Source organism: Crassostrea angulata, chromosome 4 (assembly GCF_025612915.1).
Source record: "Crassostrea angulata isolate pt1a10 chromosome 4, ASM2561291v2, whole genome shotgun sequence".
In the NCBI taxonomy this organism is placed as follows: Eukaryota; Metazoa; Mollusca; class Bivalvia; order Ostreida; family Ostreidae; genus Magallana; species Magallana angulata.
The window spans coordinates 24,592,426-24,617,805 of NC_069114.1; the positions used below are offsets into that span (position 1 = coordinate 24,592,426).

At 33.8% G+C, this 25,380-nt stretch overlaps 3 protein-coding genes across 25 annotated transcripts in view; 2 read left to right on the plus strand and 1 right to left on the minus strand.

The window, feature by feature from the left end:
* Positions 1-20,458, plus strand: part of LOC128180251 (inositol 1,4,5-trisphosphate receptor type 3-like) — a 99,972-nt gene extending 79,514 nt beyond the window's left edge. For 15 of the 21 annotated variants that reach the window (XM_052848198.1, XM_052848203.1, XM_052848192.1 and 12 more), the window contains 14 exons: positions 287-355; positions 1,092-1,118; positions 3,840-3,951; positions 4,790-4,908; positions 5,302-5,471; positions 10,707-10,814; positions 11,115-11,264; positions 13,479-13,584; positions 13,757-13,880; positions 14,141-14,319; positions 14,772-14,921; positions 15,381-15,458; positions 15,580-15,834; positions 18,591-20,458. In XM_052848198.1, the coding sequence (XP_052704158.1) occupies positions 287-355; positions 1,092-1,118; positions 3,840-3,951; positions 4,790-4,908; positions 5,302-5,471; positions 10,707-10,814; positions 11,115-11,264; positions 13,479-13,584; positions 13,757-13,880; positions 14,141-14,319; positions 14,772-14,921; positions 15,381-15,458; positions 15,580-15,834; positions 18,591-18,683 (1,740 nt within the window). In that variant the 3' untranslated portion in view covers positions 18,684-20,458. Of the gene's footprint in view, positions 1-286; positions 356-1,091; positions 1,119-3,839; positions 3,952-4,789; positions 4,909-5,301; positions 5,472-10,706; positions 10,815-11,114; positions 11,265-11,777; positions 13,436-13,478; positions 13,585-13,756; positions 13,881-14,140; positions 14,320-14,771; positions 14,922-15,380; positions 15,459-15,579; positions 15,835-18,590 lie in introns of those variants that run through there. The other 6 variants (XM_052848200.1, XM_052848208.1, XM_052848209.1 and 3 more) reach the window with 2 other exon arrangements.
* Positions 5,665-10,485, plus strand: LOC128180258 (uncharacterized). Its single transcript, XM_052848225.1, has 4 exons — positions 5,665-8,445; positions 8,551-8,720; positions 9,340-9,497; positions 9,591-10,485. The coding sequence occupies exons 1-4, from the start codon at positions 5,983-5,985 to the stop codon at positions 10,154-10,156; spliced, it is 3,357 nt and encodes a 1,118-aa protein (XP_052704185.1). The 5' UTR covers positions 5,665-5,982; the 3' UTR covers positions 10,157-10,485.
* Positions 19,091-25,162, minus strand: LOC128180275 (activating signal cointegrator 1 complex subunit 1-like). Of its 3 annotated transcripts, none has more exons than XM_052848247.1 (8): positions 25,107-25,162; positions 24,701-24,849; positions 23,827-24,039; positions 22,894-23,072; positions 22,416-22,552; positions 22,062-22,181; positions 21,768-21,972; positions 19,091-21,567 (listed from the first exon to the last, which is right to left on the minus strand). In XM_052848247.1, the coding sequence occupies exons 2-8, from the start codon at positions 24,801-24,803 to the stop codon at positions 21,451-21,453; spliced, it is 1,074 nt and encodes a 357-aa protein (XP_052704207.1). In that variant the 5' UTR covers positions 24,804-24,849; positions 25,107-25,162; the 3' UTR covers positions 19,091-21,450. The 3 variants fall into 3 exon arrangements, with proteins under 3 accessions (XP_052704207.1, XP_052704209.1, XP_052704208.1); XM_052848249.1 differs by having other exon boundaries at positions 25,051-25,120; XM_052848248.1 differs by having other exon boundaries at positions 24,970-25,111.
* Between the last annotated feature and the right edge of the window lie 218 nt (positions 25,163-25,380).

Consider the following 25,380-nt stretch of genomic DNA (forward strand, 5'->3'; position numbering starts at 1 on the left):
TTCAAGGGTAATGTTTAGGGATTAATTGTGTGGGATTGAAATGATGGTTGTCCTTCCATGTTCTTGATTCTATTTGATTTCTATCAGAATTTGATTCAAATACATGTATATTAGATAATGAAAATGTGATGATAACTTTAAGTGAGACAACTATATTTATAAAAGATTAAAAAATATGCAAAAGTTTTAAGGATGATAATTATGAATTCAAAGTGATTTCATGACATTGTAAAAGATATCACTGCTTTCATGAAATGTTGTCATGGTAACTCATTGTGTCTTACAGGAAGTAATGGAGTACCTAGATGCTGACCTTTGTGTCATAACGATGACTGAGGCTTTTAATCAGCTGCAGGTAAGAAAAGAACAATACATCTGTAGAATTACAGCATTTCTGTGATGTACAGTCGTTTATTTACAGTATTTACACATATTTACAGTATTTCAATCAGTCTTTACAGTATTTTCACTGTTCTTTACAATGTTTACACCAATCTTTACCGTATTACACCATTCTCTACACCAGTCTTTACAGTATTTACGATAGTCGTTGATGGTGCATGTAAATTACAATCATATATATATTTATAGCCAGCTCATTAATGCCTTGTTATGGACATGTAGTTTTTAGGTTTGATAAGGATCCAGTGAAAATTCAGATTTATAATAATAATTGACTTTTTATCTCAATAGCATTTAAGGGGGGGGATAGAGAGAGAGAGAGAGAGAGAGAGAAGAGAGGAGAGAGAGAGAGGAGAGAGAGAGAGAGAGAGAGATACGGTCACTGGATCCTTTAGAAAAATACTAACAGAGATGTACATATATATAGGGCATAATACAAGTATAAGGTATTTAATACATAGCAGTATATCTGTACTATTATTTCAATCAGTATATAATCAGCCTAGATGCTAAAAATCATTTAGGATTCAGTCTTCACAACTTCTTTTACTGATATATTCATCCTTGTAAAGTTTATCAGTATAGTGAATCCATGAGGGCAGCATTTGGGTGTTTGTTCTTATTATCTGTGATATATTATTTCATTTTCATCTGTTCACCAATCACCACTGAATATTTTGCACCATTAGGAAATGGATCGGTCACCTGCTAAAAAGGTAATGGATATATCTGTGCTTTTTTTTTTTTGCTATTCTAATGGAGCTGCATGGTGTCATAATTCACTTTATTAATATTTGTCATAAATTGTAGATTATAATTGAATCATTTTCTGTGTAGTGCTGTAGCAATTTTTTTTTTTATCAAGCTAGCAATACTAATTAGGCAATGCTTTTTCAATTAACATGAAATATTCCTTTATATGTACCTACCTAACTCCATGTTTGACCCCCTCTTCCATCTGTCTTCCAATTATACCAACACAAATTTGCCAAAGAAATTTTGTTAAAATTTTTAATTTGGTTCTAGATGAAAGATTTTCATCTTTTAATCATAGTGCAGGCTATTATTACCTAATGTCACTGAGTTTACATTTACAAAACCCAATCTAATGATTAATTATCACACCCATGTCCTAAACACCCTTAACAAAACTAAAGTGAAACAGTACAATCAATTTGTGATCAACTTTTAACCACAAAGTGTATTTTTTAACCAATCTAGCCCACAATTGTTGTTTTCACAAGCAAGAAACCTTCGATTGATATTTTAGATGTGTTTATATCTTTTATTTTTAGAAATAAGAAATTTAGCTTTCATTTTGGCAATTTATTTGAGTTTATGAAGAATTAAATTAGCTTAAAATTTAATATAATTATGTCAATGATTTTGGACAACTAAATGTTGAACAAATATGGTTGCATAATTTTTAAAATGTGTATTTTTTCAATAAATAGGAGAAAGTAAGTATATCATAACGTTTGATAAGAGGATGAAATTGAATGGTTTGAAAATGTTGGTTTTTTTACAATCAAGTTGTATGTGTTATACATATGTTTTTATGTGTTTCTAAGTTTATGATTTAATTAAGTGGAATAACGAATGGATTTTTAGATTGTGGTATAAGTATGAAAGAATGATACAGTAAAACTTGTTTAGTATGAACACGGATATACCAAATTCTCAGATGTAGCGAAGTCTTTTTGAGTCCCCGGTAAAATTCCTAACAAACCTTTGCAAAATTTTATGGTTATAACGAATTCGGATATAATGAATTTACAGATATTGCGAACTGATTTTGAGTCCTGTAGAAGTTAATAATAACGAATTTTAACACTTTTATAACGAATTTCTTTCAGTTAAATAAAGTTTGAACTACTATTTAACATAATACTTTGAAAAAAAAATATTTATATAAATTTTTCAACTCACAATCCTATCATTATTGGTACATGTACTAAAGTAATATATTTTTATTCTAAGCCTCAATTAGTGAAAATTATTGTTTGGTGAAAGAAAACATGTGTATAGTGAATTCGCTAAAGCTATTATTATGAATTTGTTATACGGATATAACGATTTATGGACATAACGAAGTAAATCAATTGGTCCCTAGGACTTCGCTATAACCAAGTTTTACTGTATTGTGATTGCATAACAAATATGTGTGATAATTTCTGATTGAATGTTAATTAAGAAAAGAATGTTTGCATGATTACAAGGAATGTGTTTTGTTTTCTAACAGGTTGTATTAAGATGGCCGGCTAGTTGTGGCCATCTTAAGGCTGTATCGATCTTCTTTAGAAATGAAAAAAAAGCTATGAATATAAAGATAAAGGAAAATATTTAAATTTTAAAAAATATTTAAATTTTAAAGCTAATTTAATTAATGGAATTTTCTTTACCTTAAGATAGTCTATAGCTGAAAATATTATATTTTAAAAAAAAGAAATTGGTTAATTTGATGAGTAATTTGCTGACCCAGCCACCTTAAGGTAGCTTGCAGGTTCATTAAAGTCAGACAACCCTGAGAAATTATCAGTTACATGCAGTTACCCTTAGGATGATTTCAAAATTCTATCTCTGAAATTTTTTCGTGATTCGTCTGCATAGTAATGTTTTGATAGCATTTTATTCACACCAATATTGATCAACACAAGTAAAATCAATGGACATGCTGTAAATTTTTTTTACACTTAGTTATTTTGCTATAATGACATCAATATCTGACAACTTGCGAGCTACCTTAAAAGAATGCAGACTGATTAAGTGTAGTTATTGCTGTAAGAGTTTGATTTGCTCTAATAAATGATCTTACTTAGACTTACATTTAAAGCACATTGGCAACAGTAAACACCTATTTCAACTTAGATACTTAGATACTTGCTCATGAGTTATAAAGATACAAAGTCTTGGATAATGATAAAGATGATAGCGAGGCTTTAGATGAGAAAAATATTTTCTACTTAGCATTTTTTATTCTGTCAGTAAAAAGTGAGCTGAATTTTGCTGAATTTTATTCAAGTCTTATTGGGACATGATGCTGAGTTTTATTGGCTCTCATTGTTGTATATTGGAGTATTATCTAAATGGAGTCTTGCTTTACACTTTCCCTGCTTATATGAAAGCTTTTGGAGATGTATGTGTATGACTTCATTGTCTATTAGCATTTGCAAATATTTGTGTTTTCAATTAGATTATATCTGCATTCACAACAAAACTATCATTTGACAAAATACTTCGAATTCCATTGATCAGTGATGATAAATATTAAAATATTATATAAATAAACTTTTATATAAAAATGCATGTGTTTGGTACAAAATATTTTGTTATTGAATACCATTTAATGTTGCCATTTCCTTTGATTTAATGAGGACTATTGCCAATTTCAGTGGCTTACTTGTTTTGAGTTGACATCTTGATGAATTGTTTTACAGAAGCGAGACCCCGACTTTGACGAGCTGTATAACCTGATACAGGACACAGGGTACGCGTATTATCACATCCTGTGTAGGAAACTGGACCTGGAGGACGATGTAAAGAGACACCGTAAGTTTGTGATGAAAAAGTGTAAATAGAGTCCGTAAGTGTGCGTAAGTGCTCGTTGTATTAGTGTTAAGAAACTCCATAAGAGCGCATTGTATTAGTGTAAATAGAGTCCATAAGGATACGTAAGTGCTCATTGTATTAATGTAAAGAGACTCCATAAGTTTGCGTTGTATTAGTGTAAAGAATGAGACTCTGTAAGTGGGTGTTTTATTAGTGTAAAAAGACTCTGTAAGTGTGCGTTGTATTAGTGTAAAGAGACTCAGTAAGTGTGCTTTGTATTAGTGTAAAGAAGGAGACTCTGTAAGTGGGTGTTTTATTAGTGCAAAGAATGAGACTGTAAGTTTGTGTGCAGCCAGAGGCTGACACTATTCTATAATTGTGAAACATATTGCAAAAACAAGGGTTTTTTTCCATTTATAATTCTGCCTGCAGAGGCAAATTCTATAACTAAATATGGCACTGTAAAACAATTTTGTATTCAAGATGACGTATCTTGTATTTTACAACGAAGTTATTTTTATTTTAAAAAAAAGTTGGCTAACAGTAGTAGTTTTATGCAGATAGTGGTATGGGAAACAATAGAACATGACATATTCTGCATTAGCCTTAAGGCCGTAAAGTTAACTTCTGACTTGCATAGTTTTAAAGAGCATTTTCTCTTATCTAAGATTATTTTTTGTAGGCCTCATGCAAACTTAAAAATCTTGGATTTATGTAACAGTTTTGAAAATCAGAAATGCAGAAAGCTATGAAGATTGTATCATTAGTACTCTGAGAGAAACAAAGAGATTAATTTATTAGACTGTGTGATGTAAAAAAAAGATTGTTTGAATTATAGATCTGGTCAAAAATCCCAACCAAAACATGGCGTGGGATTTCTTTGCCATGAGTACCATGTCCATTGAAGTGATCAAAGATGATGTTCTACAAAAGATCTACTACAGGGTCAAGGACAGAGTAAGTATTTAGTGTCAAGGTCATTGCAGATAACAGATAGCCAGTCATTGAAGTAAACAGATTTATTCAAAATGAATTGTCTAGTTTAAATGTTACACATGGTTGTATTGTTAAAGCCATGCAGACAAGAGATTATCATGGATATAAATTGGAGATGAAAAAAACCCAGATTGTCTAGGTCATAGCAATGAACAGATTGTCAAGTTCAGATGGTAGTCAAGGTCATGATAGTTCAAATATTTGATTGCCAAGGTCACTGAATGGAACATATAGTCAAACTGGTGGGAGTAGGTTTTCTGTACTAATCAGCTTGACTGCAGGTATTTCATTCCCTGCATTAGTGATTACTATTGTTTAATGGAGATTAGGACATTTTGTACTATCACACTGTAGAATGTGCTGAGAGAGGAGATTAAGGAGAAGTTTAAGTATGATGTGGACAGGACGACCCCCAGCAATAAGATCCGTGACTTTATGGACTGGGCCAGTGATATCATTCAGGACATCAAGTACCAGCGAAAAGTCCACGCCAACCCCGTCGGCCAGATGCTAGTCAAATTGTGGTAAGGACTACCAAACAGTGCATGGTAACAGTGACAGCTTTTGACAGGATCCCATGAATACTTTAGATTCCTTATTTTACGAGAGTATTTAATTCCACGATTGAACTGCTTTGCATCAAATGGTTAGAATATAAAATCGCAAACACAGAATTTTCATCATAGTTACATTTAGGCTAAATAAAATTGAAATTACGGTTCTCAGGCCCGCGCGCATCCGTTTTGAGGGTGCCGCATTGCAAATTTTATTGCATTTTCAATAAAATAAAAAGTTAATAATGCGGAGACCTATCCGGAAAAAAAAAGTTCCCGCTTTCGGTTTTTTCATTCATCGAAACTCCTCGTGTATATGGTTTTACTTTCGCTTATGATGCGCAGCTTCCGGTGTACTCTTAATCATTAAGTCGCTTATTTTCGTATGGTGTAAAAACTTTATGATCCAAACGTCACGATGATATAGACGATACTAGTGAAAATGTGGTCGATGGAAATTTTTGACTTATAACGAATCAATATGTCTGCTGTTTCGATTTGTATTCGCCATGGAGCCCTTTTAATTCTACCGTGGACTATCATCGAGGGTTTTTCCGATGGATGTTCTTTGTTAGACATCTACGAGGGCGTGAAATCGATGAAATTCGATTTAGGAAGTTGGACCTTCCCAGAAAAATTACTGGGTGCCTCCGTTTCTGTGTCAGTTGGTAAAAACAAGAACGATTTGGACGCTGCAATTATAACCAACAAAGTAGCATCAACCATTCCAATTTTTGGCCATTACATAAGATACTCGCTTTCGGAAACAAAACCTGCTGACGATTTAGCACTTTCTGCTGAAGAGAACAGAAATACAGAATATCAGAAAGAGGAAAGACCCACACGAAATATCAACGATGTTTTAGTTTCAAATGCTCGTAAACTGCAGCTACCAGAACCATTTTCTGAAGATGCGAAAATAACAAACAACAAGAGAGTAGTCTACAACAAGATATTATACTTGCTAGGAAATGCAGGTTTGGGGTTTACACCAATGACATTGAATGAAGGTAAAGATTTTATCAATGCCTTAACAAATTGCATCTGGGCGATAGATCCATTTATTGACACTCTTAGGGAGCGTTGTTTTGCTATGCCAATTTTGTTTGAAAATCTTTTGGGTTACAATGTTCCTGAAAACCACAAACATAAGAAAAGTGAATTGAGTCAATCAACTCTGCTTTCCTTAGCAGGCCATTTGGATGCATGTTTAGAGAAACCTTGGATTTCTAAAGTAATGTGGGCACCTATCAAAGTTGCTACTCAAACATTATCAGATAGCATGCACAAGTATATTGATTATTTGAAGAAGAAAGCAGAACAAGTGAATCAGAACAGACAACTTATGTTTCCTGTGAGAAGCATGGATGAAACTAAGAGTGTAACTGTCATACGACCTAGCTATGTTGTTAAGCCTGGGGCCGCGTCTCGTTATAGAGCTCTTGTAAACTCTGTTCAAAAGCTAGAAATATACAAGCCAATCTGTTTGGATGAATACACACCACAGAACACAAGAGAACGACAATATTTTTTAGACAATATGAAGCATGGATTACCTTACAAATGTGTTCATTTGAAATTTAGTGCAGGCAATAACCTTGGATCACACAATTTTCTGTGGAAAATTCCAGGTGGTGTTTCAGAAACAGATAGTGATGTTATGCAAAAGAACTCTGACGTCATACAAAACTTGAGCAAAGACCTTCCAGAATATCACACTCGTGCGATGAGAAGAGCATTTATGAGTAAGGCCTCTTTACTGTGCAGTTTGAAGACAAGTGATGCAAGATACATTTACAAGTCTTTAGCAGGGGATTGCAGTTTGGCAGAAAATGAAACAGAAAAAGCAGTAGACTTAAGAGTGCAACAGGCTTTTGAAATGGAAGATCCGGATATAATTACAGATCTTAGACACCATAACACAGGGCAACCTTCCAGATATGAAACTTTTTTTAACCATGCTAAGCAGTACATAGAAAATGTTGTAGAAACTGCAGTTGATGAACGCAGACATGACCAGTTCACACATATGGCCCAAGCTATGTCCGTTCCAGATCTCCTACATCAAGTTAAGGAAATTTGCCCAGAAAATACTCCTATTCCATCCGAACAATGGCTGCGCTTACAGTTTGCTCCAAAAAACCCTTCAGCTGTTACCTCACTGCAGTTCACTGGAAATCTAAAAGTGAAATTTCAAGTCCAAAGTCGACAGCTTCGAAAGTCGCATATTGATCTCCATTATGCATCAGCGACATTTAGGTACCTGAAAGAGTTTGCAGTCAAGTTTAGAGACTTTTGTGTTCTTGTGGCTATGGATGATAAACACCACTGCAAAGTTGGAGAACCAGGACACCCAGTGGCAGCAGTGGAGAGGGGAAAGAGAGTTGTTGTTGGTGCAGATCAAGTCTTTGCTGTCTCCGATCATGATTTCACCAAATTCAGTATTGTGCCAAGTGTAACAATGTTGATAGATATACCAGAATCTGTGAATGAAGGGTCCTTCTATAGAGGCCAAGTTTATGTTGGTGTGAAGGATTTAGCGTTGGAACCTTCCAGTCCCTTGCGTCATATTACAGAGCTGAAGGACATTTTGACCAATGAAGAACTGACAAAGCCAATATTGTGTCTTTATACAGATGGTGGTCCAGATCACAGACTTACCTATCTTTCTGTCCAACTGTCCATCATTTGCTTATTTCTTAGTGGAAATTATGACATGATTGTAGCAGCTAGGACACCACCAATGGCATCTTGGAAAAACCCACCAGAACGTGTTATGTCCATATTAAATTTAGCACTTCAAGCTGTTGGTTTAATGAGGAAAGAAACCTCAGCAGAAACTGAGCAGAAACTGAAATCAGCCAGTGGACTTCAGCAGCTTAGGGACATTGCAAAAAATCCAAAATTCCGTGATGACATGGTTGACTCGATTGAACCAGTAAAGGTAATGTTTGGTTGTTGAAATTTCAAAATATAAATACTGGTGACATTAAAATTAAAAAATATTTAAATAGACATATTTAATAATTAATTTGTTTTATTTATGTAGGTACTTCTGTCTCAGCTTTTCAAGCGACTCTACCTAAAAGAGAAACAATTCAAGTTGTTCACTGCTTCTTCAGAAGAAGAAATGGAAGACCTTTGGGGAGAATTGAGCAAGTTTGGAAACCTACCTGTCGGAAAAAAGCAAATTGAGTTGAAGCAAAGTTTGAAGGATTGGTATGTATAAAATTTACAAATCATTTACTTTCCAAGATAAAAAAAAACCCTCCACATTTAATATTTTTACAAGGCATAAAGTTTTTACATTAAAGTGGAAATTTCATTTTTATGCATGATTTCAGATTTTGTATTGACTGTTTTATCAAGTATTTAATATTATAAAACCAATGCTCTATTTAAAACAGGAAATATTTGGTGAGTTTATATTTAATGTGTTGTAATAGCCAGTCTATTTCTAAGGCACAGCTAATCTTGTGTGGTGGTCATTGTATTTTGTACTTGCACTGTGTGTAGCTTAAAGTATAGATGGGATTCCTTTTGTAACATATTCTGTATACCTATATTAAAGATAAAGGTTTCTTTTACTGGTATCTTTCCTGCTAACTTTTATTGTCCATTAAGCTCCATTAACTCATAACTTCATTCAACTGCCATGCTAGCTGACACTACATGTTTATTATACTCTGCTATTTAATATTTCATATATTCCTTTCTCCCTTCTATAGTAACATTTGTACACACTTTGTTTCTTTACACTGAAAGACAAAAAACAATAACCAGAAAATGTTCTAGCATTGTATTTATTGAATTTTAATTCAGATGTTCAACTTTGTAGCCCAAAACTTGCAGAGTTTATTGATCACTGCTGTGTATCCAAGACTTACTTCTTTACTGTGAAGAAATGTGGTTCTAGTGACTGTCAGATATGTTTGGCCCCAAGATTGCCTATTGATATTTTTAGCCAGTTATACAACTTTCCTGATCCAGTGCCAGGTATTTTAGAGTAAACATCATATATGTCATTTTAAGTTTTGTAAAGTGGTTTGGTATTGCTATTTATTTTTAAATGATTGACATTTATTTTAGGAGAAGAAGGACACTACAAGGAGTTCAGTGAGGTTTTTGGAACCAATACTACAGATGAACACTGTCCTTCTTTATCAACAAAACGAGCACAATCAATTGCAAGCAGTCATGGAATTCCATTCAGTCCATCTGCTCAGACTGCTAAAACAGTGAAACAAACAGTAACTTGCATAGATTGCCAGAAACCCAGAGTCATATATAGTGCTACTAAACTTGGTGCCCAGGAAAGTGCCTTGCTTACCAAAATCATTGGACTTTATCAGTTTTCATGCGGGTCCGAACTTCAGGAATTAAAACCTGAGAACCCCGACAAAGCACATCGTATTTGTGCTCTCTTAGACAAAGTTTACGTGCGATCAAATTTGGGCTGTGTAGCGCCAATTGAGACCCCTTACTACAGCTCTGGTGCATTTCCCCCAATATGTTTTCACTGTGGGACACAAGACCCAGACACAGAAGAAGGACAATACCCAATGTGTCCTGAATGTGTTGCTTCGCAACGACAGCCTCCGTTAAAGCGGAAGAATATTCAAAAATTGAGATCAAAGAAGCAAAAAACAAAATAATAAAAACCAGTTCACATATAAAAGAGTTGATGTTTTTTATTTGACTTAAATATTAAACAGCATTGTTGTATTTTGAAAGATGGACTGTATTTTCTGAATGTTCATTGGTTTTTGTTTATCTGTTAAAATATTTAATAGATATCCTTTATTAAATAACTAAACAGCAACTTGAAAAAAAAAATTCTTGTTTTTCAAATTTTACGTTGTTAATTTCTTTCTCAAATAAAAAAAAGCCTCCCTCGTCTGTTTTTTTGCCAATAAAAAAGAAAAAAAAAAGCCTCCCTCCCTCATCTATTTTTGCAAAATTTGGCCTGAGAACCAGAGAATTAATTTTATGTGGCCTTAGTTTACATCTTTTCGAAAAATAAAATTGAGATTTTAAAATCCGCAAGATGTGTTTCTCATGATTTTACCCATATATTAATTCCTCGCTTTAAATTAGGAATCTACAGTAACTGTGGTGTTCCTGAGTTTTGTAATCAATTATGTTGACTTTTGACAGGATCCCCATGAATTACATTGTGTAATCAATTATGTTGACTTTTGACAGGATCCCCATTAATTACATTGTGGTGTTCCTGAGTTTTGTAATCAGCATTATCATCATGATAACATGGAGAGACCCAAAACTTGCTGACGGAACATCTGACACGAACAGGTAATATACTGTTTTCATTTTGCACTCATGCCTTGCCATGACATATTTTTGTGCCTGGCCCTTGTATCCCATTAATGTAAAGCAGGAAACTGAAATTTTAAAATGGTTCAGTAACATCAATCTATGAATTTATTTTTTTCTCCATAAGATAAAAGATTGAGCTCTTGATTATTTTATTTATTTTTGTTTAGAATGTGCTATTGTACAATATTATACAATACCTTCATACAATAACAATTAGTAACACAACTGGAGTTATTTCCCTTAGCGGTTATTTAACTACTCTGTCCTTCCTTGCAGTGCCAAGCCCGAGTACACAATGTCAAACTACGAGCCGTTCCTGTACGTTTGGGGCGGCGTACATAACCTCCTCAGTTTGTGTATCCTCATCACGTTTCTCATATCCAACAATCCAACCTTCCCACCATACACTTGGATCAAGAAAAAATTGTAAGTATCCTTCACCTTATAAGTCAGGTTTAAACTTCCCAAAAGGAGAGAGTTCATGTTAGTGGAGACATTTTAGTTTGAATCATTATACTATTGCAGCAGAAGCATTTCAGGCATTGCATATACATGATTGACTGTATGATTGAGTTTATAAGGACCATGCATCAATATATATCAATATCTCAATTGCATTTATCTTTCAGTATATCTGAAATTATAACATCCATAGTTATCAAAGAATACTACAATACCTGAGCATATTTTTTTTTAAATGGTCAATGTTAAGTGATTTCTCGACAGAATAGTTTTGGATTTTGAAATAATGTTTATTAGCCTCCTGCTTTTGCTAAGAGTCGGAGAGGAATTATGATTAAGCTTGTATGGCTAACTTTGTTTTTAATATAAATCTTATGATTGGTGGAAATGGACATCTTACTTCACCTGACCATATCATTATCTTTGTTTGAACCTTGAGACCAATAGTGCGCATGATTTAATATGTCTCTTTTACAGGAGTGAAAGGAGGTGGGTTACTTCCCCTTCACTTTATCTGTAGAGCTTATTTATCTGCCATTTTATGTACAGGTGCTTTTGGTGAATGGAAATTAGATATGTACTACTACCATAATAAGTAATGATTACACCCATGTCCAAATCCCTTATAGAAATCTACTACTAACTGCAGGATCAAACCAGCTTATTTATTTAGAGTACAGTAATGCCTCAGCATCATTTTAATGCACGGTTTATATAATTATGTATCGAAGAATGCCAATCATAATTTAACTGCTCCCTTACTTGATAAAGTGCCCTGAACCTTATACATGAAAACGTCCATCAAATGTCATTGAAATACGTGTTGAAGATCGAGCTTTCACGTTTGCATACAGTCAGGGAAAGAGGACCAATCATAATAAATAGGATGACAGGAATCAACTTTAAAAAGACTGAGCAAATAGACCCAACAACTTATTAACATCTTTTCTTTAAAGAGACAGTATGGCGCATCTTATCAAAAAACCGACTTGAAAAAATCGGGTGCGGTATTTTTGTACTACTCACGAATGTATAAACTTTCAGAAAATTACAAAGTTCTCCATGAAATAAATCTAATTATTTCATTAGAATTAATAATTACGTATAATTTATATATAATTACCTCACACCGTGTTACGGGGTTCAGCCTTCTATACTAATACGCATGCATATTTACTGTAAACAAAACATATGCAGGGCTCGCAAAGATTCTCCTGGACATGTTTGTTGATAAAAATATGTCATTCTACTTCTCCCAGGTAATAATTGTTCAAAGTTTTAAAAATAACCACAATTATTATTTTGTAAGCATGTATTTTGCGTGTTTATCATAGGAGTTGCTACAACCTCAATTCATTTTTGTAAATGAGGCCCCATGAGGGGTTATTTGACATATTTATGTCTGTTCATGTTAAAATGAACCAAAATTGGTAAACCATCAATAAATTATCGAGAAAGTGATGATGCGTTCCGTTTAGAGAGTCCCTTTAACCTTGTATACCATGATGACTGTAGCCGGACGAAGATCTGGTAGTTTCCAGCACGTGTCAATTACTGTCAATCAAAGTCCACGTAAACGATATGAGATTATTCCGGTTTGTACAACCCTTAAATTTCCGTAAGCTCATAATTACGTTAATTAGATATGTGAAAGGGATTTTTATGTATTTCAACTATTACAATCAACGTTATTTCTTATTTCCTAACGATACAATGGGTAAACCTGAAGTTATTCACACATATGTTTTTTTAGCTGTACTGTCTCTATAATTAATATTCTATGCAAACAGCCTTGATAAACTTTGGATTCTTCTTTATTAAGAAGAAATATAAATACCTTGCTCATTATATTTCAGTTTTCGCAATCCTCAGTTTTAATTCTTCTAGCCATATTGCCAACAGTCTATTTATTAATTGCTATTTATTAATGATTAATTATATTGTATATACAGATAACACAAACTTCTAAATCTCTGTTCTTTAATGAACATTTACTTTATCTTTTTTGCATTGAGGATTTCAGTTCCTAATGCATTCTGACCAATAAAGCATATTACTTAGTACCGAATTGATTTTTTATTAGATCATTCATTTACTTGAATCAATTGTATATTTTTGAGTGCGCAAGTGTGTGAAAATATTTCTTTTTTTTTATGTTCAATTATTAATATTTTACAGGTCATCAAACGATGATGAAAATGATTTTAGATCTTGGCATGAGAAGAAAACAGGACGCTCGCACTTAGAAATCGAGATCTACAACTTTAAAACAATCTATTACTTTGTAAGTTACCTTAAATTAATTTTTATACATTCAATAATTACAAGATAACAGTGTATTCATTTGATAATTATCTGATATCTTTTGTGATGTCACTTTATAAAGTTCAGTCCAATTTTATTTTTTAATTTAGAGATTTTGATTAAATTTCTGGCATGGATGGGTTTTTTTTCAGGTATTTTTTGCATGCTCAGTCTTGGGAACTGTATTTTATGGGTACTTCTTTGCCTTCCACCTTCTCCATATATCGGAGTTAAACCAGTTACTCAAGAGAGTCATTGCTGCAGTAACCACCAATGGTAAGAAACTGCAAGATACCAGTGATTATTTTTGTTGTTGACAGAACACCTTAGGTAGTTGTGATCAGGAAAAACAACATTAGAATTTTTGTATTTACAAATTCTCATTAGCACTTAAAATTTGAAAGTCTCAAATTATCATAGGGATATATAGCTAATGCATTCTACTCTTTTAGACTGTAATTATTTACTGTTGTATGACAACTTATAGAAACTTATGACTTTACATTGACTTAGATACTGATTTATTCCTCACACAGGAAAATCACTGCTGATGGTGGCCTTACTTGGTCTGGCGGTGTTCTTCTGTTACTCGCTGATTTCCTTCGCCTTCTTCAGGGAAACATTCCTGAAGGAGGACGACGGTCGCCACTGTAGGACGGTGTACCATTGCTTCATCACCATGATCCACCACGGGTTCGTCGATTCGCCTTACACGGTACGGTATTTCTGATGAAATTCACATTTTGCAGAATTGTGCACTGTACGTTTTGTAGATTATCCAAAGAAGTTCTCTAAGATTTTTGTGAGAAGAGGTCCAATTCTGAATAATTGTACATGTATTGAAAACAAAAAATCCTAATAAAAACCTGTGCTGGCCTTGGACCAATTCCCACAATGTACCATTTCTCAATGTTGCAATGAAACGTCACAATTTAACACGCATAACATTGGGTGGTGAGAATTAAATCATGCATGGCAAGAATTGGTCATAGGTCGATCAGTAGAGCATGAAATTATTAAAAAATTAAATTGAAGGAGTGGACATTGAGATAAATTTGATACATTACACCTTAAATGCATTTATACATGGTGTTGATTAGCCTTGAGCAGACGTTTTTGATACAACTAGACAGTATGTAACTATATTGGGTTGATTTAATTGAGCAGACGTTTGAGGCCTTGATGGACAACGACTTCGATAAAGCCATCTACGTGACAATTTTTGACGTGACCTTCTTCATCCTGGTCACCACAGTCGGCTTGAACATCATCTTTGGTATCATTGTGGACACGTTCTCCCAGCTCAGAGATGCCAAGGTAATGTTCCCCAGCAGTTTAGGGTGCATTAATATTAGCCCTCTCAGAAGAGGGACAACTCTCATTGAGATAAAGGACTATTGTCAATTTAACAGCCAGTTTCAGTTCAGTCTATTTGGTTATGGTGTGCATTTCTATTCTAAGTTCAGATTTCTTATGGAAAATTATCATAACTGTGGTATTATGCAAACAAAATTTCATGCAAGTTAACAAAGCATGAAAAACCTAAATGGTGATGTCAATAGACTTTTGAAAAGTATTTTATGGCTGTATAGTAAGAAGACCCATAACATTTTGAAATAAGTTGCATTACCAGAAGTCTATGAAGGCCATTTATGAGAGAAAATGCTTTAAAATTTCCATATTTGTACTTGGGATATAAAAAGCATACTCATTTTACTTAAATTAGAAAGCAGTTTTTATACATCTGAAAATGACATGCTCCTTTATTTGTTTTAGTGGGAGATTGATAAGGACATGATGAACAACTGCTTCATTTGTAGCAGAGAGTCTTACGATTTTGAGCGACATGGAGGGGTAAGTAAAAATTTTATTTAATATAACTTAATAACTAGGAAAAAAAATGGAGACATGGACAAGAGAGATTCTTGATGAACAGTTTTCAAATAGTTAAAAGATTTTTATTCTTTAAATAAAGGGATTCGAGAAACATGTAAGAACAGAGCATTACCAATGGGCCTACCTGTTTTTCTTCCTCCACCTGGACGAGACACGCCCCAACGATTACAGCGCTCTTGAGCTTCACGTCTTTAACCAGCTGCAGCACAACGTGTATGATTTCTTCCCGCTGAACCGAGCTTTGAGCTTGATCAACGAAGAGAACACCAAGGAGAGAAAGCTTGAGAGTCTCCGCGTTAACATTGAGTACATGGTCAACAAGATGAAGGAAGAGGTACGTGTATCATCCAATCTAATTTCTCCCAGATTTGTGCAGTACCTTAATCTGTAATAATTTTGATCTGGGTATTTTTCTCCAAATGCTGCTTTTAATGTTGTAAAATTTATGATGCTTGGTTTAATGTTTCTGAAAAATTTTTATGTGCAATGCAAATCATTTTTAGCTCACCGAGACGAAGTCAGGGGGAGCTTATGCTATACCCTCGGCGTCGGCGTCGGCGTCCGGACCTGGTTAAAGTTTTTGTTGCATGTCCTGTATCTAAGCTATTACTTGTCCTATCTTCACCAAACTTGCATGGATGATGCATCTGGACCTACTTATGGACTTGAAAGACTAGGATGCTGAATCTGAGTCCTAAATTTCAGATGCTGGAGGAGGTTAAGGTTGTTGGACCAGGTTAAAGTTTTTGTTGCAGGTGCCCTTTGATAGCAATATCTAAGTTACTGCAGGTCCGTACTTCACCAAACTTGCATGGATGGTGTGGCTTATGATACTGATGCACCAGACAGGCTTGAGTGCTGAATCTGAGCTATAGGTTTCAGATGCTGGAGGGGGTTAAGGTTTTTGGAGCAGGTTAAAGTTTTTGTTGCAGGTGCCCTTTGATAGCAATATCTAAGTTACTGCTGGTCCGTACTTCACCAAACTTGCATGGATGGTGTGTCTTATGATACTGATGCACCAGGCAGGCTTTGGTGCTGAATCTGAGCTATAGGTTACAGATGCTGAAGGAGGTTAAGGTTTTTAGAGCTGGTTAAAGTTTTTGTTGCAGGTGCCCTCTGATGATGATATCTTGGTTACTACTGGTCCTAACTTCACCAGACTTCTATGGATGGTGTGTCTTATGATACTGATGCACCAGACAGGCTTGAATGCTGAATCTGAGCCATAGGTTTCGGATGCTGGAGGAGGTTAAGGTTTTTAGAGCTGGTTAAAGTTTTTGAAACAGGTGCCCTCTGATGATTATATATTAGTTATTGCTTGTCCTAACTTCACCAGACTTCCATGGATGGTGTGTCTTATGATACTGATGCACCTGACAGGCCAGAATGCTGAGTCTGAACCATAGGTTTCAGATGCTGGATATGGTTAAGTTTTTTGGAACAGGTCACATGTATAATAGATGATAGTACCATTTCAAACTTGCATGTTGACTAAACTGCAATATGAATGAATCACAGAGGAAGCTTCAGATGCAGAGCTTGATTTCCATTATCAAGGATGCTAAAAAATATATCTTAGTTATTACAGGTCCTAACTTCACCAAACTTGAATGGATGGCGTGTCTTATGATACAGTTGCACCTGACAGGCATGGATGTTGAATCTGAGCCATAGGTTGCGGATGCTGGAGCAGGTTAAGTTTTAATTGCTAGTGCCCTCTGATGATGATATCTTAGTTATTACTGGTCTGAACTTCACCAAACTTGCATGGAGATGCGTCTTATGTATACTGATGCACCTGACAGGCTTGAATGCTGAATCTGAGCCATAGGTTTCGGATGCTGGATGAGGTTTAGTTTTTTTGGAACAGGTCACATGTTTTATAGATGATAGCTTGCATAGTTGATTTAACTATATTATAAATGAAACGCAGAGGTTTCTTCAGATGCAGAGCCTGATCTCCATTATCAAGGATGCTAAAGAAATCTCCTACCTCACTTAAACCTGCTTGATAGAAAGATGAGGTTGTTGTTAAATGATATAACATGATTCCTATGATAAAGTATTGTATGATGTGAAACACTTTTGTTTAATATGATACAATATAATATCATATGTTATATTGTAAAAAGTTATATAATACGATATGATATTGTATCAATTTTTTTGATATTTTATGATATGATATTGTATCATGATATTGTTTTGTATAGTATTGTATATTATGATACAATATTATATTGTATCATACGATATTGTATAATATGATATTGGTTTCTGTAATTTACAATTATATCACGCAAAACTGTAATTTATGATATTGTAATATTATATATTATCGTATCATACGATATTGTATAATATGATATTGGTTTATATGATATATTATTGTATCATATGATACAATATGTATGTATAATATTGTATTATATAATATTTTACTTTATCACATTATATTGTATCATTTGATATGATACAATGTAATATCAAATTATACAATATCATATGATACAATATCATATTATGTATCAAATATTATTCAATATCATACAATATAATATATCATACTGTATTATACAATATAATATCATATGTTTCAATGTTATGATGTATTATGTAATATGATATTGTATCATATAATACAATATTGTATTATATATAATGATATTGTATTATGTGATCAAATACAATAAGGTTTAACACAATACAATGTCATTTCATATTTACAATATCATCTTTGTTTATTACAGTATTTTATTGTATTATATGATATATATTGTAAGTATGATAGGATGCAATATTTAATTTTATATTATTATATTGATGAATATATGAACATATGATTATCATACAATTTTTTAACAGATGATATATGATTTTGTGTCAAAACAGAATCCATGAATATCCAAAATCGTATGATTTTCATATAATATGATAAAGGTGGTCTCATAGGGGTGATGCCTCGTCTCGGTGAGCTTTGTAATCTGTGATTACCTATGTTATAAAAAAGTAATTATTTTTAAGATGATTTGTCGACCACTTGTGAATAAGTTATGGGAATAAAGAATCTCAAATTTCTTTCTTTTACAGGAAGCTGCAAGAGAACGAGAGAAGGAGCGACAGAAACAGATCGCCTGGGAGGCCCAGCACAAATCAATAAAGGCATCAGGGCAGAAAGAATGACCAACCAGTGCTCAGAATGGTAGTGATTGGACAGCAGTCGATCAATCACAGAGAGCTGAGCCCATCAGCCAATCAGAAAGAACTTTTTAAAATGACTTCTGATTGTCGTTAAATATCCAGAGGATTTCATGCAGTGCAGAAAAGAACTTCATCGACACTGTTTTACCTGAAGTGGTCATCAAATGTGATATTCTGAAGGGTTTTGTGTGTGTGTGTTTTTATTCAGATTTTTTTTTTCCACATACCGGTACCGGTAATTCAGCAAACGCCTGGGTCTTATTAAAGCGTAATGTGACCTAATACAATGTACTGTGATTGCATGGTGTCTTATACGGCACTTTGTGTGTCGTCTCTGAACAAAATTCAACAAAAACTTCTGCAGACTTTACTGATCTTTGTATTACCGGTATTTAGATGAGAGACAAACTTTTAGAGATTTCAATTTAGGATTGACCATATACACAATCCATTATGAGCTAGTATACTATTTTACTGTAGCGAACCTCGCATGAATGAACAACAAAGTTTCTTTTTTCAGTAAACCACAAGATGGCGTGTAATAACTGTTTGATGCAAGTTTGAATTATTTATTGTTTGTTTTGTCACATTTTATATGATGATATGTAATATATGATATGCTGTAATTTTATGACAAGTTAATACTCTGTTGATGCCCTTAACGAGGATGCCTGATTTGTGTCCGAGTATTTGGACAGTTGATATATGACCTAAAATCTACGCCTCCAGTGTGTGTACATGGCTTTCTCGTTACAATTGCAATGTTCACTTTGTATATTTTACAGAATGTTTTGTACCTGTATAACTTTTACATGTTTACACAAAATAATTTTATTCAATGTACATGCATGTATTTGATAAATTTGAATTGTAATTATTTATCCTATTTTATTTCATTTTGCAGACATTAATCCCTTTTATGATTCTTGTGTTGGTTTAAATGAAATCCAAAACACTTTATAGCAAAAAAGTTTTTATTTTAGTGCGTCGTTTTCCAAATTAACCTACATTTACTTTTTTATTATTAATATTTTTGAAAAAAATTGATTTAATGTAATATTTATAGTCAATCCAGTTGTATACATTTTTGTTATTATTTATTTGTTGAATTATTATTATGCGACTGTATTTCTCTTCTTTTAAACCTAGGTTTAGATTGGTTTGTATACACAGAAAACTGTGATATTATAAATTTATGACTTGGTACTGTTTACAATCATGACGGCAGTATTAGGCTAAGTATATACTTGACATGCAAGTTTTTACTGCACTATTTAAAATGAAAATAACAGGCCATTATTTTTTTTTACTTGAACAAAAACATGTAGTCTCTTGGAATAGACCATTGGGACATATACATGTACACAGGCTTATTGAAGATGATTCATGATGAGAAAATTAGTAATAATGCTTAACCAAACAAAGGCAAACTAAGTTTCGATGATAATCAATAGTACAGTGTACTAATTTTAAAGTTCTTGCAGGAAAATTAAATATTAAGTTTAGGAAATATGCATAATTATTGAAACTAAATTCAAAACTCACTTTCTTTCTCCTTTTTCAGTGTAGGAAAATAAGCTTCAGCACAAATTCCTTTTAACTTTGATGCCAATATATAATCATTCAGAAGTTTGTGCACCTTTTCTTTTTTTGATGTGGACGTTTGTTTCAAGCAGTTGTTTTATAATAATCCTGCAAGTGGTTATAGATAATTTGTTATTGTGCCTTTAATAAATGTTATTTTGAGAAAAAATCAATTTGTTCTTGTTTATTTAAGCTGAAATGAACTCATAAAGCAATTGGTCGCCCATGTTAGTTTAGATAGCTCCTCTACTACCACTGGGGTATATATACCGGGCGAGAAAGTTACAGTCGGTTGCTTTCCGATCGAGACATTCAGGTTCCACGGACTTCTAAATGCATAAACTACACATTGCAGTAAAATGTAATGAAGAATATAATAGGAAACAACAAGGAATAAAATAAAAAATATATTTATTCTTTTAAAAAAGAAAGTGCTGCCTTACTTCGCATGCACATCGAACACGTGTGTCATTCATACATAGCTAGTGTATAGCGTTTGCATCTTTTTGAAAACCCCTGAAGCACTACATCCAACACAGTAAATAAATGATGGTAAATCCAAGAAAGTAACAACGTAACATCGTTTTCATCGGTTTGTACAAAAATGCTCCTAAAAATGTTTCTAAAATCCATGCGATCATTGACATTGCTCGATCTGCCTGTGTGTGGTTTGCGCAGGTGCGATGCTATAACATGCACAGGAAAACGGTCTTCAATTATCAAGGATTTTTTGTAAATGGAAGTATCTGTGCCTGATTTTCAGTCTGTCTTGTTTCGTCGTCTATTGGATATTCCTTGCCCGTGCAGTGGTTGTCATATTTATTTTTGTTCAAAACTTGTTTTTACGCGTCTTTTCATCCAAGGTAACGTGTTCGGGTGCATGAAATACCTGAATGCGATGAAGCATGAATAGTTCTATCGGCCTTATATAGGGGGTGTGTAGCGATGAGCAGAACAATAAAAATCGACAACTAATATGGCAGTAGTCGGAGATAAAAGGGAAATAATGCATATTTATGAATTCATGTCAGCTTTAAATGTAATTACATTGTATATATACTTGTAGCTATGAAAAAGAAAACAACCCAGAAATATATTTAACAAAATCTTATTAACTAAAATGGGAGTTAGTGATCACAACAATATGTCACATGGTTTCTGGTAGTCATGGTAACGACACTGATCCAGCACATACATAGTAACCATCTTTTCCTGCTCCATGTCTCTGGGAAAGATGGAGGGAATTCACTGTGTAGTTCCCAAAATCATAGAGCTCAAAGTTCTACAACAAGCCGAAAAAAAACACCAGATTTAAAACTTCTACTTTTCCAATCATTTATAAGTAATGTCCAAATGTGACTTTACATTTTTATACCTCTACCTTTACAAGTCAAGATGGAAGGCATAGATAAATGTGTTTAACCTGGGTTTGAGTATTGAATTTTTTTTATTTTTTTATTAAAGACATTCTCTAAAACTCACCTTCATCACATTCATAGCATCAAAAGACTCTCTCTCTTTGTAACCACGCTTTCCCTCGGGGGGCCTTTCTCCGGGTATTGAGGTTGGGTCACGCCTCATCAGTGTATTCATTACAGTGAGGTGTAGCTTGACTCGACTGTATTCCTGCTGCATTAGACCAGTAGTGGAAAATCGGTCAACTAATCGATCAGCAAGTATTTGAAGCCTAAGAAATAAAAAAATAAGTTGCTGATAAGTTTACAACCATGGAAAATAATATATGGAATATAATGAAATTTTGAGAATGGGCCTGACCTCTCTGCCTGCTCCCCTGCCTGAATCTTTGCGTACAAGACGTCCACTGAGCTGGGATCATCGTTCATGTATTCCAGCCCCTGCACCCTCACAGTCAGAGGTTCACCCCTCAGGATGGGTCTGCAGATCAAATTATAAAAATAGTAATTTAATTTAAATTCCAATTTCCCTCTCTCCTTTCAACAGGTCTTCTTATAAATGATGCTGTGCTGGTTGAAGTTTTTTAATTGTTTGACACATGGTGTATGAATCATATCATTGTCAGTACGTACCATTAGCCCCATGCATGTGTTCAGGAATTGAGAGATCTCTAATTTCTTTCTACCGCAGTACTTCTTAATTGAATATACTTACTCAATGAGACTCTGTTTACAGTCCTCCAGTGTATCCAGAGCCTGTTGTATTTCGTGTTTATTGAGGAGGGCTAACGTCCCAATGGTTAGATGTAGTTTCTCAGGCTTCTGGAATATGGTTGGATCTATACCTCTATCCTACAAGAACATACTGCATATTGATAATGCATTTAAATAATTATGAAGTTTAATTTGGTTACTATTAAATACTCCAGGTACAAACAAACATGTATATAAAGTTTATCAAAAAATATTAACAACATGGCAACATTTTCATGTAATTTCTTGCTTTGGTTTCATTAATTTTTGTTCAATTGGTCCATTAAAGTAAGAAGTACATGTATATGATAATATATTATACTAATAAGACCACTGCCCACAAATTTATGCATCTTTAAAACTAAAATTTTCTAAATCCATGAAAACTAGTTAGTACCCAACAATATTGCTGAAACTACAGTATTTGATTACTATCTTACACTATCACATTTCCTTAAGACATCCTCCTGAAACTCCAGGAACCTCTCTCTGATTGGCTGCGAGTTCACCGGGAGAGACAGGAAGTGGGTGAAGGGCTCTTTCCGTCGTACAGAGTCCACAATAACGTCGATCCTCGTCTTAGCTGAGACCACGCCCTTCCTCTCCGGTCCAGTGATCACTGAATAAAACATACTGCCAGTATGTTTCAGCCATTCTTACCAGTATTTCAAGACATTTCTTAAGATAGCTCAAAGCATTTAAAGTTGTAGATTAACTAAAAATAAGTACCGGTATATACCAGCATGAACCATATGTTTAAAGTTTTTTCTCAATTTTTGATTATAGATATCATAAAGCTAATAAATAAATTTAGCATTTCATTAATTTATTTTGAGCAATTTGGCGCATCTGATCAATTATTGAAAATATGTTTCTGTAAAACTCATTATGAATAGAAAAAGGGAGGGAGAGTTATACTGTGTTCGTGCGGCGCTATATAAAAAGGTTGTTTGGATTGTTTTTCAAAATTCCCTTACACTCACTAACCATGCTAACAATCGTCCAAAATTTGGGTTAATTAGACACTTTCACCATATTTATGGAAAGAGAAAGTAAAAAATTTATAGTTTTATTAGCTGTTCCTTTACTTTTTGAGTTTTCATGTTAACTTTGCCTGCAATAACAATGAGACAGTAGAGATTGATCTCTTAAAACAATAGCAATCAAATTGATTTTTTTTTTGCAGGTAAAAAACTAAACAAAAATAAACAAAAAGCTCTTGGAACACTTCATTCTGTGGAGCAACAATATGAAACATGGTACATATAGTTGCCTAACTATCATGTATAGCCATTCAGATCTACCTCACCATTTCAGTGACAATACATGTACATTATATGACTTATATAATCTATATCTACCTGTATACTAACCTATCTCGCCTTCTACCCCCTCCCTGGGAATTCTGATCTGTGTTTTAGTCTCGATCTCGAGCCGACGTTTCGTCTCTCCCTTTCTGCCAATGATGTGTTTGAAGAAGGCACTGGGTAGATTGACAGAGGTCTGATATCCACGATCTGTCTCCTCGATGTTAAATGTGTCGCACGTTTCATCATTCCAGCTATCACACTGGATTGTTGATTCTTCTAAATAAATAATTTAATTTTTTTCAATTTTGAATATATTAAACTGCTTTAAATCTCACAAGGGGTTTTGTCACTTTCTGCACCTGTCTTACCATATACCATGTATATCGATTTTTTTCCGCGTCATGTTTTTTCCGCGAATTAGAATCTATGACAGTATACAAAATTTGCGCGAATCAAATTTTCACTATTTCAAAGTCAAAGTAAAAAATAATTCATGCACGATTGTTTGAACCTGTGAAGTAATTGACAGTAATATTTAAATTTTAACTCTTAAATTTTAATGAAAATTTCAGACCATGAAGCAATTTGCACGATTCCTGTAATGTGAAATAATTACTGATAATTATTTTTCAGAGATACAACAATCATAGATCAGAAGATAATGTACCGTTATAAATACTAGTAGCTCAGGTATAATTAAACATTAGTTTACGCAAGGAACGTGAACAGTTTAATTAGCTTGTCAATGGATTATATACCTGTTAGCTGAACCAGTTCACCATACAATTACTTAACTATTTGTTTAATAAGCAGAGAGATACAGTATAACTCTATACACATGTATGTGTACTTGCCATTCAAGTTTATAAATTTTCTAAAAATATATAATCTACATTCCGAAGAATCTACACTCTGCACGTTATAGACATGTACGTACCATACTCTTCCTCCTCTAGGGCGTTGAAGTCTCTGTCCAGTGTGGGGTTTTTCCTGTAACAGCGGTCCCCTATCCTTATTATCTGGGGCCTTAGTACATCCATTCTGATTATGATTGAGGTCTATACTGCAAGACTGATGATGGATCAACTGTTCGTAGAATTAAAATGGGGTATAAAGAAATAATTTAGGTATAATATTATATAGTCATATATACATTTAATGCTTACATATATCCAAGAAATTATGGATATTGCGTTATCTACAAACCTTAAAGTCTGTACTCTGTGATAAAAGTTATAATTTGACATAATAATACAGCTATTACAATGTTCTGGCCACACTTATTACTAAAGAAAGGATTTGATAGCCCAATGATATAAATAAGTGAAATTATTGTGACAAACCCGTGCGCTTAATCGTCACACAGTATTTCACAGAGGAAGTTCGAATTAAATAAGAGCCAAGAACCAGTTTAAATGATCGGGGTAAATACCGTAAAAATGGCATAAAAATCACAACAATACATTATAAACAACAAAAAAGTGTTAATATTATAAATATCATAATATATCAAAGTAGACAATTTGGGAGCGATAACATATAGTAGCCATTTACAATAATGATGTTTTGATAAACTTATGTTGCATTGGTGTACAAAATCAAAGTACTGAATGTACT

Bases quoted from the DNA above. Each gene is read 5' to 3' on its own strand.
- LOC128180258 (XM_052848225.1), top strand. From the start codon at position 5,983: ATGTCTGCTGTTTCGATTTGTATTCGCCATGGAGCCCTTTTAATTCTA. The intron at 8,446-8,550 runs GTAATGTTTGGT...TTATTTATGTAG, and splicing joins ACTCGATTGAACCAGTAAAG to GTACTTCTGTCTCAGCTTTT. The intron at 9,498-9,590 runs GTATTTTAGAGT...CATTTATTTTAG, and splicing joins CTTTCCTGATCCAGTGCCAG to GAGAAGAAGGACACTACAAG.
- LOC128180275 (XM_052848247.1), bottom strand. From the start codon at position 24,803: ATGGATGTACTAAGGCCCCAGATAATAAGGATAGGGGACCGCTGTTAC. The intron at 22,553-22,893 runs GTAAGATAGTAA...ATGTTCTTGTAG, and splicing joins TCTTAAGGAAATGTGATAGT to GATAGAGGTATAGATCCAAC. The intron at 22,182-22,415 runs GTAAGTATATTC...TTTGATCTGCAG, and splicing joins TGTAAACAGAGTCTCATTGA to ACCCATCCTGAGGGGTGAAC.